This window comes from Tachysurus vachellii, chromosome 13, assembly GCF_030014155.1.
Source record: "Tachysurus vachellii isolate PV-2020 chromosome 13, HZAU_Pvac_v1, whole genome shotgun sequence".
In the NCBI taxonomy this organism is placed as follows: Eukaryota; Metazoa; Chordata; class Actinopteri; order Siluriformes; family Bagridae; genus Tachysurus; species Tachysurus vachellii.
In genome coordinates, this window is record NC_083472.1 from 5,747,253 (window position 1) to 5,761,045 (window position 13,793).

The 13,793-nt window shown below is 38.1% G+C and overlaps 1 protein-coding gene across 1 annotated transcript in view; it reads left to right on the top strand.

Annotated features, from left to right (window-relative positions):
• The first annotated feature begins 37 nt into the window (after nucleotides 1-37).
• The window catches only part of dock4 (dedicator of cytokinesis 4), an 80,384-nt gene continuing 66,628 nt past the window's right edge, over nucleotides 38-13,793 (top strand). The window contains exon 1 of the mRNA XM_060885677.1: nucleotides 38-177. Within this exon, the coding sequence (XP_060741660.1) occupies nucleotides 141-177 (37 nt within the window). The 5' untranslated portion in view covers nucleotides 38-140. The remainder of the gene's footprint in view (nucleotides 178-13,793) is intronic.

A 13,793-nucleotide genomic window follows, 5' to 3' on the forward strand; every position in this document is an offset into this window, starting at 1 on the left:
GCATTGCTGTCAGGAGACGGTGCTGTTGGAAGGATGCTGAGCTGAGCGTCTGCCCTCGGAACAATACAGTGACATCCAGCGTGCCAGCAATATGGATACAGATAACATGCGTGTTTGGTGCTAGACGAGACAAAAACAAAATGTGGATACCGACCGAACATGAAAAATATGGCGTGGGTAAGGTTACATTTTTATTGTTTATATAGATGGTGCATTAGTGCAGGTGGGGAAAGAAGATCAGATCAGATTAGATCAGATCAGATCAGATCAGACATCTGATGTGGAGCAACATGCACATCAAATAACAGCTTATTCGACATTGGTAAAGAAAATGTCAATATTTTCCAGAATTGATTTGACTGGAATGTTAAATGTATTAGTAATTATATGAGATCTGTTTATTTGATTTCATACAATCAATGATTTACATTTTTTTTCCTTTGTTTTTTCCATTACAGAAAGCAATGGTAATTATTATTATTATTATTATTATTATTATTTATTTATTTTTTTTTTTGCTTGTTTGTTTGTTTTAATTGGAAATTTTTTAATAGTGTTTACATGGCAAGACTTATCACAGAAAAAAAGGACATCTGACATTTATACATCTGGGTTTTATATGATTTTCATTTTTTTTTTAATTTAGGTTTCAAACATTAGGAAGTAATAAAGATGTTCATCTGGCACAGTGGTTCGAATATCGAGTCTGTAATTGAAATTGAAATGGTTGTGTGGATCATGACTCACTTGAAAGATTTAAGGGGAAAAAAAGAGCCACTCGGTTATTTCACTGGAAGAAAAACAGAACAATGAACTCATAGGCTATAAACTCTATAAACTACTGGATAAATATGGTTTATAGCACACGGTTATATAGAAATTATTATAAATTATTTGACAGATATGTAACCATGTCTCTTACAAGAAGAACCTGTTCAGGGGTTTCACATCAATGAGAGTTAATACTTATCCAGTCTCTTATTTTTTTTTTATTATTATTATTTATTTATTTTTTTATGAGATCTGATGAATCCGATAAATGAGCTCTTGGAGTTGTCAGTAAATTGATTTTCTGGTCAAACCCACTTGACGTGTAATATGGCTTTTTACCTCAAAACATTTTGATACCCCAAATTTCCCCAAATTTCTGTAAGAAATAAACACACTGCTTGTTGACTAGCTGAATAAATATCTGTCTGTTTACTGTAAGGTTTCGAATACAAAACAATGGTATGTTTATTATGGTTATAATATTATGGGTTCTTTAGATATTCCCTCTATCTTTAGTGTCCATGGATATTAAACTGTCTGGTATAATCAGAACAAACAAAATCAGCAGTCTTAAAAACACAGATTGGAAAGACTTAAACAGTTTTGTGAAGGTGTCCAGTGTGCTTTTGTTGTGATGAAGCTGACAGGTTGAGTGATAAATCTTGTCAGATGGCTGCAGTAGGCTAGATCTGTCAAAATCTGGGCAGAATTTCCTGGAGGCTAGCGCTGAGTGTACAGAGTCGTCTCAGTGCTTATAACAGGAAAAGACAGAGGACACATCATCCGCTTAGCCAGAAGCTTGCCTGAACACACCGTTAACAGTGACATGCTCTTACTGACCCATATCCTGCCATGTCAGCCTCGAGAAACCTGTGAGTCTGACGGATCATGTGTCCTGTTCCCGAATCTCTCAAGCCCCTTGTAAATTGTTATTGTTATTGTAACATAACATTGTAGTTAAATCACTGCTGTTTTTTGGATTTGTCTCTAGATAAAATTCTGTATTGCATTTACATTTTGTGATATATTAGTGTGTGTTTAATGCAAACTGGTGAAGACTTAGATTATCTTATTTATATCATTATCAGGACCAAAAGCCCCATTAGCTGCTGTATGTAAGGATCTGTGGTTTTTTCCCCCAGGATTAATACATAATGATTTGACATTCACACCTTGTGACATGAATCTTGCACTGACGATGAGTTTTATTGGCTGAAGATGTACTTAATTGGATTAAGGATAAGCCACCATCGGTTTACTTGTGGTATCAGGAGATTTTCAGATTGCTTGCATTTGAAATGATAGACACAAGTAAATGAAAACTAAACGGTAGTTTGTAATTCAGTTATAAAGTAATGCAGCCTCTTCTTTATTTCAGCTACTATAAAACTACTTGTAGATGGTGCCATTGCTTTTGTCCTAATTGATTGGATAGTCTAATTTGCCTTAATTTATGTATTTGTTTTGCATTACTATGAAAATTTGCACACAAAAAAACCCACAAAAAAATAGCACTAAATTACACATAATTTCCTAAAAATTAAATAAATAACCTGATTTAAACTTGACGGTAATTTGTATATGAAGAGTTTTTTTTGGAGGGCCTTTGTGTGTTTATATACGATAGGCACAGCAAGAATAGAATAACTGAGTATTTGGGAGGCGGCAAACAAGCAAACAGGGGACTCCAGACTAGCACAGACAGCCTTGTGAGAAAAAGGAGAAGAGAAGGAAGCAGGGAAGGAGAGATGCAAAATTAGCTAATATTGTCTTCTCCGTCCGTGTGTTTATCAAAAAAAAATAGGAAATGCTTCAGTGATGAGCTGGAGTGGGAGACGGAGCATGTTCAAGCAGAACATACAGAAGTGCTTTCGTATTTGTGCACTCAGCTACTGAAACCTTCATCATTCATGAAATATGGATGGATTCCAGCAGGGATGTGTGGGCACAGATACACACACACACACACACACACACACACACACACACACACACACACACACACACACACACACAAAAAAAAAATACATACACACATACAGAAGCATGCTTACTGTAATCTTGGTTGCTGTAAAGATTGATGTGCCATCTGTCTTATACTGTAGTCTTCAAATAACACTACAGAGAAATCAGGACATTTCTTCATCAAGCGACATTTTCTTTTTCAGTCCAGATTTTTTTTTGTTTGCATCTGGAAGGCCATATGTTGTAAAGGGCACTAAGAGCTTTCTAATGATCAGCAGACACTTCAGTATTCTTATCATGTACATCTACTGAATTTAAGGATGATTTCAGCCCCGATAGTCCAAATCATTGCTGTTCTTTTGGTTTGGTTGAGATTCACACTGCACATAATGTGAAAAACAAACACAAAAAACAAAAGTGTTGACTTTTGGACATGTACTGTAGCTCTAAAAAACTCCTTCAATCTTTGACCAGAAACAACTTTACCAAGTATCACATGCACTTTTTGTGTTCGTGGTACTGTATGTCTGCAGAACTGCAGCTCTGTCCTTTTGTTCAGTTTGTCTTTCTACAGAAAAACGGTGCAACACAAAACACATACTGAGTTCACCTTTTGCACCCAAGAGTCCTTCACTTACCACTTCGCATTAACTGAACTGAATCGAATCAGCGTTTGGTCTGTTTGAAACAAACAAACTCTGGTGTGTTTCCCACATCAGTGCAGTGGGAACACAGCGGCCACTCAAGGGTGTGGAACAAACAACCTGCCAGAGAGTGCACAAGTGATGTGGTCTTGGTTCACTTCAAAGGTTTGATAGAAGAAAGTGACTCATTAGGTGCAAACTCGGCCAAAGGACAGAGCTGTAGCACGAAAGAAATGCCTTCTTGATCTTTCTACAGAACGACAAAGGGGAAACCAAGGAGCACCAGAGAGGAAAACAACACCAGGGTTCGAATCAAACAGAGTATATTCTGCATAAAGCACCCTGTCACTGTGTTGTTGCAATCACACATCTTCTGAGATTTTCTCTCAAGGGAACTAGTTGAATTGAAATCGTTCACTCATGACCCACTTCACTGGAGGCGTCCCTGAGGAGCGTCTAGTCTATGTTCGCAGATGAAGTGAGGCCTATTCGAACATCCCCATCTCACACTCCTTGGCTTGTGAGAGTGCATTTATGACAGGATTGTGTGTGGCATATAGATGAGCCTCTGCTCTTTGTCACATGCTGACTCTGCTCGAGTTTCACCCTAGTCCATGGGCAGTCGGTCAGCAAGGGACGTTAAAAGCGAGTGCCACAAACACACACAGGCACTGTTAGAGCTCAGAATTGGGAAGCGTTAGTATACATCAGGGCTGCTGGGGCTAAGGTCACTGTGTGAATACTAATCAATTATTATTTAGATATTGTTTAAAATACACATTTAATAAGTGTTCTTGCTTTTTCTCAAATGTTGTTTTGTTAAAATTATTACCTATCATCTCTGCTTTGTGTATTGACCATATTTGGCCTTACTAAGTAAAGATAAGGTGAAAATCTTGCTGTACAGAGATTAGCCTAGGTAAATAAAGAAAAAAGGAATTTTTGGAGATTATTTAAAGATTTTGATATTTTCTACTCATTATATCCTTTATTAACAATTATTATTCATTTTCACTCTGTGCGTACTGTAAATACTGGACATTTGAACATAAAATCTGACATTCAGATTCAGAAGGACAGCTTTTAGTTTGTACTGAAATTTGCTTCTGTTAAATTTTGTGAAATTCTGCATTTACGTTGTTATTATTGTCGATATTCGAAAAACATTGACCATCATTTTCTCTGTTTCCGAACTGAGACATGGGTCAGGGTTTGTGACTGAGACTACAGAAGTGCCATAATGACACTGAATCCTGAGTGAAGTAAAAAAAACTACACAGTGACAAGAACAGCTAATAAGTATCTGCATCTAAAGTAGTATTGTTTTTACATGAAGCGTTGAGTCATAACCTGAGAAAAGGTTACACAACAGCTGAAGGCTTATCAATACTCCGATGCTGAAAACTCACAGGCCAGAATGTTTCAGCTTTCGAGTGTTATGTGTAGTTAAGAACTGTGCACTGGCACACAACAAGATGCAACACTGCCAACTGCTCGTATCATGAGGAAAAGGTGTGAAAGTGCATTCTGCAAGATATTGGGTAGTCTGTTAGTCTGAGATTTTATCTCTTTGTCTGTTAGTCTGTTTTTTTATCCCTCATTTTGCATTCCTGCTCTGCGTCAGTGATGAATCTTTGACCAAAAAATGGCATGGCAATTGTTGCTATGCCGTTTTCGGTTGGGGAGATTTATAGGCCTTTTCTTACCTGTTATCTTTCTGCGGAACACCTTCTGAGTATGAGCCTGATGTTCATCAGCCCTTGGCTTGTAGCAGATGCTCTGTTTCACCTCTGTGTCTGTCTTCTTGGCTCTTTTTTCTTTAGGCCAGTGAACATAACCTTCTCTTCTCTGCCTGCTTTTTTTATCTTCCCAGACACACACATCATAGACTATAACAGAACAGGTGAACACATTCAGGGAACGAACCGCAGGCTAGAGGGTGAGACAAGACAGAAGCCAAGAATTAAGCCACATCGCGCTCCTCGCAAGATATTTTTTATGATAGATGCCGAGATCTAATGAGAAAAAATGTTTGCATTTGTTTTAATAAACCTCAAACGAATTCATAACATATATCTGCACTCACTCTCGCACATTTAATATTCTGGTTATTACCCCAGATCCTCCTTTGAATATATTTACAATATTCGCAAATGCCATCTGCCCTTCATAGCAGTGGTCCAATATTACTTGGACCATAGTCTTATGAGTGCATGAGCTGTGAAATCTGTCACTTGTCTTACCTTCATGGATGATCCCCAGCTGATGAGTGCAAGAACCTTTTTGCTTAGCAAGTAATCACCATTTCACTCCTATGCAAAGACAAGAGAACCACCTACGGACCATCTGGTCTAGAACTATCAGAATGTTGTCAGTTTCAGCAGATAGATAGCCACATCTCAGTGTGTATGCACTCTTGTGTATTTTTTTTTTTTAATTACTTAAATAAGGAAATAAAATTGGTAGAAGTAGGGTCTCAATGGTGAAACCCCAGAACCACCAAGCGTCCATGGCTCTCATCTGCTTGGATTGATCGTGTCCCAACTGTAAGTCATCTGAGCCAAATGAGCAAAAATACACACAAATATACAAACATCTAAATGCATTCTTCAGGGAGCTGTTCAGAACTGGATGCAGTTGTTAGATTGAAAAATGTTTTAGGCTATTCAGCAGTTTGAAACAGTTGGTGACGGTCAGTTTATCTGGGTTGTTGTGCACAGAGTATTGATTGTAACAATTTTTATAATCTTATAATTTTATAATTTATATACCTTACTTTACACATCACGTAGAAAATCGTTTGAAGCCAGATTATTGGTTATATCCATCAACGTAATAGTAATGTCTAATTCCATACAGTACATGAATTACTTGACTTAATGTGACTTGACATTACATAACAGTTATGTTTTAGCGCCTTACAGGACATGACGTAACATTTAAGTCTAGCTTTGAACATGACATGACATAACAGTTATGCTTACTGCCGTACATGACTACACGTAACAGTTATGTCTAGCTTCGTACATGACGTGACATGATGCAACAGTTATGTCTAGCTTTGTACATGACATGACAGTTATGTGTACTTTTGTATATGACATAACATGACATAACAGTTATGTCTAGCTTTGAACATGACATGACATGGCATAACAGTTATGTCTAGCTCTATACATGACATGACATGACATGGCATAACAGTTATGTCTAGCTCTATACATGACATGACATGACATGACATAATAGTTATGTCTAGCTTTGTACATGACATGATATAACAGTTATGTCTAGCTCTATACATGACATAACATGACATAATGTAACAGTTATATCTAGCTTCGTACATGACATGACATGACATGACTGTTATGTCTAGCTCTGCATGATATGACACCAGTTCATATCCAGTTATCTTGAAACATAACAACATGGTTGATCATGGTGCAGCAGGTAGTGTTTCTTCATAGCAGCTCCCTGGTTTGATCATAAGCTCAGGTTATAGTATGTGCGTCGTTACACGTTTTCCCATCTCCATGTGGGTTTCCTTTGGGTTCTTGGGTTTACTAGTCATGCTAGTAGGTGGATATTCTAAACTGGCTCTAGTTGTATAAGCATGTGCATGGTGCCCTGTGATCAACCTACATCCCATCCATGTTTGGTTCCCACTACATGCCCAGTGTTCCACTGTGACCCTGACAAGGATAAAGTGGTTACTGAATGGAGAATGAAGAAAATAATAGATTTAATAGAAGTGTCAGCAGATTCACCATGGCACAACTCCTACAACAGATGTCTCCTCTGAAGAGGAAGAAAACCTAGCCACGTGTCATTAACTGTGCACTGATGCAAGATAGCCATTATTTTGCTGTCACTACTTAAAAGAGTAGAAACATTGAATCATCAGTTGCACTCCAATGTGACTCATAAGTTGGTCACAAGCACATAACCTTACCTTCTGCAGGCACAATGAGGAAAATGCTGCCTTTGTGTTGTTATAATTTTAGTAGATACTGACCAACCAGGCAAAACGTATGACCCAAAGCCAATTCCTGTTCAGCACACTGAGCTTTCTTTGTGTCTGGCTCAGGAGTCGATCTCACCGGTGTATCCTCCTGGGTCTATTCCTGTATTGCTGCTCACACCTCTAAAAAGGAAAATGGACCATGACAGCCTAGTATTTGATTCACTCTGTGGGCCGTGTTGCCTGGCAGATATTAGTATGGGATATTGGTATGTCTCTAGAGAGCTTAAATTTCATCACTATACAGAATCTCTGGCTAAATTCTTCCTATTAGTTTCATTTAGAATTTATTGAAGAGACAGCTGCATTCGGGTTGGTTGAGCTTTTTTTGTGCTGAATCATAATTTGAACCATTTTGCAAATGTCCGAACCTTTGCACCAGTTTGAAGCTTAAATCGATGAAAAAACAGGGCAAAATAGACTGAAATCGATTAAGATAAAAATACTTTTCTGTAGTACTACACATTTGGGCAATGGTAGATCAAGTGATTATGGCTGTCTTGTTTATCGGAAGGTTGGCACTGCCAAGCTGCAACTGTTGGGCCCTTGATTAAGACCCCTAACCTTCTCCTTGCCATGGGAGCTGCATCATGGCTGGGTTAAGTGAAGAAAAGTATTTTCATGTGCTGTGACAAAATTAAAGGATTATTCTTCATCCTTTTACACTCAGCTTTTCAGTCTCTATTTTTCTCAAGCCAAAAACTCTTCTAAGGCGTGACCTTGTCTAGACATTTCCAACTTTTCCCAGCTGTCAAAGCGTCATGCCGGGTAAGCACATCGATGTGGGTGGTGTTTGAAAATGGCTCCTATTGCTGGCTAAACAGCTTTGTTTTTGGCTGTTTTTGTTCATAGGCTGCTGTCAGATCTTTTAGCCTGAGTGAGTAATGCTGCTGGAGCTGATCAGTAAAGAGAAGCATTTTTAACCATCACATAATCAAATACGTTTTATAAGACAGACCTCTCCTTATAAGCTTTAAAGGAACTGGTCTTTATGAAGCTGATGATGGGTTTATAACACCTTAATACAGATTTCATTTAATTCTAACATATATATGTAATAATATACTCCATATACTACATGACACTGAAATTCACAGAGTTTTTAAAGGTACACTGGTTTTAAGATGGGTCATTGTGCCTGTCAGTGCCAAAGGAGGTGTGGCTTCTGTGTAAGGACCAATATAGAGGTGTGGCCACGGTGTCTGTATCATTAAAAGAGGTGTGGCTTGTGTGTCAGTCTCAGTGAAGGAGGTGTGGCCTCCTAGTCTGTATCATTGATGGGGGTGTGGCCTATGTGTCAGTCTCAGTGAAGGAGGTGTGGCTTCTGCGTCAGTCCAGGTTATAGAGGTATGGCCTCTGTGTCAGTCTCAGTGAAGGAGGTGTGGCATCTGTGTCAGTCTTAAGGAAGGAGGTATGGTTTTTCTGTCAGTCTCAGTAAAGGAGGTGTGGCCTGTGTGTCAATCTTAGTGAAGGAGGTGTGGCCTTTGTATCTTTATCATTAAAGAAGGTGTGGCCTATGTGTCAGTCCCAGTGAAGGGGGTGTGGCCTTTGTATCTGTATTATTAAAAGAAGTGTGGCCTATGTGTCAGTCCCAGTGAAGGAGGTGTGGCCTTTGTAGTTGTTAAGGAGGCCTTGTATTCTTGTAGTCCATCTGCATTACACTGTATTACATACAACAAAATATGCATTAAATGATTTTTATTGAATTGTTGACTTTCTACTTCAAATTTCTTTTATACATCAGATAATCACTTATCAGATTTAGCTCAAAAGGAGAGATGCAGTTGGGATGTGTTATTTCACTCTTATTGATTGATTTGGTCCAACTGACACTCGGTCAATACCAACTTAATTCAGCTAATGTTTTGCCAAAAAGTAATTGGAAACACTTAGCGAAAGCATTAGCAGCCCTGATTAATTAATGCAGTCGACTCATCTGCTGCTCACCGCTCTAATTTCTGTTCAGTGAGCATGGAGAGATCTTTACTCCTCTCAGAATGTGCATCATGTTGATAGATTTAGCGAATAACACACTTAGCTGTTTTCAAAACATGGAGACAGACTCTTTAGGCTGGCAGGAGACGTTGTTTTCCCAGGCATCTGGCACAACGCGTTCGAGAGAATGGCAGCAGATCCCGTAAGACAGGGTTCGGTACAATCTCTTCTCCCTTCTCCTCCTGCTTTCCCTCTGTCTGGATGTCTATCATGTACTCACACACACACACACACACACACACTCACACACACGCAATGTGCTCGGTCGCAGTTACACATAGTCTCTCCATCTTTTTCATTCCTGTTATGTTGCTTGGTGACACGCTTTTCATGCGGTTCTCCGTGGAGAATAACTACACAGGCTCACACACTCGTCAGTGTGAAAGCACGGAGCTCGACATTACTGACACGCGTACATCTGCACATCCATCAAATCCATGAAACATAATTTATTGACACAGCCTGGAGTTTTATTACTGTTTTTTTTATATAATAATTCCCTGCTGTGAAATGTTCCATGTCAGCAGTGACAGGTGTGTGTATGTGTGTGTGTGTGTGTGTGTGTGTGTGTGTGTGTGTGTGTGAATGTCACTGCAGCGCCTTCGAGTTAATCCAAGACACCAGTAACAAAAACTTATTCCTCAGTGTGGTATGTCTAAGGCAGATGTAGCAATACTGTGTAGATCTCACTATTCTGTTTAATCCACTTCATAAGATTTCAGAAGTCACACATTTATTCTGAATATGAGTTGATGAAAGGTGGTATCAGTTATATTCGAGTAACAATATTGAAAGTAACCTCCAGCAGGTGAGTTAATTGGCGACAAAACAAATTATAGTGTACCACCAACATCCAGCCAATCAGGACACCTATTTTTTGTTGTCACTCGTGTTGCAGGTCAGTTTAGAAAGCTCCTTGTCGAAGGATTCCAAGTTTTAGAAGTCAGGGCTGTAATTTAAAAAATATTAGTCTTCACTGAAATTCTGCAGATATCATAAACTATATCTTGAATTATTTAAGAATACGTTAATACTGTCGTACTGTACGTTACGTCCTGATTCATTATGAAGAACATAATGTATGAAGTATAATTTACTTCTATTTTACATTTGCTCATTTTTATGACAGGATTGAAAGTTGCCAAATGTGAAGATGTAAAATCTGTATGTCACGGTTGAAGGTTGAGGATCTCAAGGACGTTTACAGTGGCAGCTTGGAGCTTTTCTGGGATTTAAACTTCTCACAACCTACCGATCAGTCGCCTGAAACGTTAACCATTTAACCGCTGAGCCATCACTTTTATATTTTTATCCGAATAAGTAAAAAAGTGAGTGTATCCTGTAATAAGGTAGTAAAGACTAACCAATACGAAGATACAAAATCAATAGAAAAATTGTTTTACCTTTAAAGAAGGAAGTGTGTGAATACTGTTATTTTTAGTTATTATTAGTGAACTTATGAATATGTAGTGAGTCTCGAATAGAATATCAGCTTTACTGCAGTCTCTACAGCTACAGCTTTTTTCTACAGCTTTTCAGTTAATTATTATATAAAAAGTCACTGCTATAAGAAATTAATCATTTCTATGTATTAAGGCATATTTTCAATAAAAACTTTTTCTCTATTAGGGCAACTCGCTCATTATTATGGCCAGGTGAATCGTTCCCAGGCAGACAGAAGCATATGGAATTTTAATACCTGCCGTGAGGTTGTAGTAATTTTGTTTCATGAATAAATTTGCAGATGCGCCAAATACCATTTCACAGCTTTCAACAGAAACAACCCAAATTCTGCATCTTCATTGAGGTAAACATGCAAGATGTCCTGTTTGGCTCATCACTCGCCAGACTCTTATTATTATTAAGTTTGCTTTTCTTCATTTTGGGGTGTGCAAATTTTTGCACCCATCTACTTGACTATAACATATTACAGTCACCAATAATAATTGATCGTATACTAACTACTACTACACCTTTCATATTTATTCCTCGTTTCACCATAATTCCATCTCTTTAATACATAGCAGTGAGGTGATATAAACGATTTTCTCACTCGTTTAAATCTCTCAATCTTTCAGAGAACTAAATTATGCGACAGTTTTAATCTATGAAAGAAGTTACACCAACAGATTTTAGCAACTGTAGCAGAAAACATTATTATGTCTTATTACACAAGGCTATGACATGCATTTATTATTTTTTTGATTTATCACCTTCACAACAGGCTTGTGTTTTTCATATAATGGGTGTAATATAGAGTGATGATATTTTGCTTCAAAGACAAACACACACTTCGACCGAGAAATACAAATGAGCTCATTTATCCTGCTGTGCGTCTCGTTTATCTTCTCACTGTCAACATTCATCAAGGTTTCGTTTTCAGGGGTTTCACGAAGTGACCCAGTTTAGCATCATATGTATGTGGGGTGTGTAGCCCTCTATACGGCTCATCCTCTGCTCTCTAGTGCTTATTTATTTATTTATTTTTATGCGCTTGCAATAGATAGTTCAGTGTAAATGTTAGCCTCAAAAAAGCTTCGCTGATGCTTTCTTTCCTGGGTCATGGTATGTTTTGTTGAGTTTTGCATTAAACCCTATGAGATCGGTTTTCTCTTTCTCAACTGGTGCGGTGTTAGACGGAGAAATGAAAGTGAGAAGGCAAACATTTGACACTGCTAAGACTGCAATAAGAACATGGTGATTTGATGAACAGAGATCGCAGGGATGGTGTGTACTCTGCACATGTGTCTTTGCATGTGGGAGTAGTGGAGGAGATGCTGTTTTACGTAATGCATAGGTTAACATCCTACACACCACTTTGAAATCGAGCACTTGTCATATATTAAATAACAAACACGTTTTAACTGACATGGTTTGTTAATGACGTGCATAATGAGCTTACTGTTTTTCAAAAACCTGAAGCCTCTGTGTTAATTTTGGCTATGCAGCATTCCTGGAATAATCAGTTTACTGAAGATGATTGAATAAATAATACATGTGCAACATTTTGGGAATCATTCTGTAGGACAACTGTTCATTCATTTATTCATCCATTCATCCCACCACCCATCAATCCATCCATCAATTCATGTAGCCGTTTAACCTTCTCTAAGCACTCTTCCTAGTCAGGGTCGTGGTGGATCTGGAGTGGTGAATCTCAGTAATGCAGGGAGCCAGTGCCACACATTCACACACTCATTCATACCTATAGTCAATTTAACGCAGTAAATCCAACTACTTATATGTTTTTTGGGATATGGAATGAAACCAGAGAGATTATATACAGTATGAGCTCAGGATCATATCTGGAGCTGTGAGACGGCCAAGCTACCCGCTTAAATTTAAATTTCACAATAGTAACAAAGCATATTACAGTTGTGCTGATGCCATAGATGATTTGACAACATTTATTGTCTAGGTAGGGGTTTAAGGCACTAGTCAGGGCTTTGAACTGTAGAGCTGTTCTTTCTTTTCATTTTTTGACCCAAAGGCTAAAAGGTGCTTTTCAGCACAATTCATTATAAAAAAAATGTTTTGCTGTAATTTATTTGGTCAAATTGGGAGTCATAAGGCCTCGAAGTTCATAGTCAGGTCAGTAAGAGACGACTTCACACAAGAGAATCCAAAAGCACCAAAGTCTTAATCAAGCAGGAGATCCGGGATTTGGACTTACGGAAAAAAGGCAAGTTAAAACTTTGCAACCAGACAAAGACTCACGAGACTATAAATAGGCAAACGAAGATAAGAACACAACAGCTAGAAGCAGCAATGTCAGGGCAAAATTGGAGACATAACAACACTCAAAACAAATGCTGTTTCCAGACAAAAACATGTGACATAAAACAAGTCAGCTCTGGTTGTGTTGGTAAACATGCTACACATTCAGAGAGGGAATTTGTGACAGCTTCTATAAACAGTATACAGGTGTAGACAATCACTCACTACCTGCTCGTTCTCTCTAACTAGTTCATGCTTCTTTCAATCAGTGCTTGACTACTGCAACTACTGTATACACCATGTACCGTCTAATCCTGTATTATAAAGAATTAATTTAATCCTTCAGTAAGGTGTTTTGTTAGATTTAAAGCTCCTTTCTGCCTGCTGCTAACTCTTAATACCAGCTGCATTTAAATGATTAACAAGCCTTCACCTTACCAACAACCAGTGGCATATTTTGTGGTAAAACTAAAACATATGACCTTTTGTGCAGGGAAATGAGGCAGAGCTGATTTCAGGGGAGGAAAAATGTCAACAAGTTTTAACAAATTGACTCCTTCGTATGTTAATATTGTGAATTTATTACTAATGATCTTAAAACAATTGAAAACTTTACACACTGCATCTTTAACCCATTTATGTCCCATCGGCTGCTACGAGCATGTACTAGTTACACA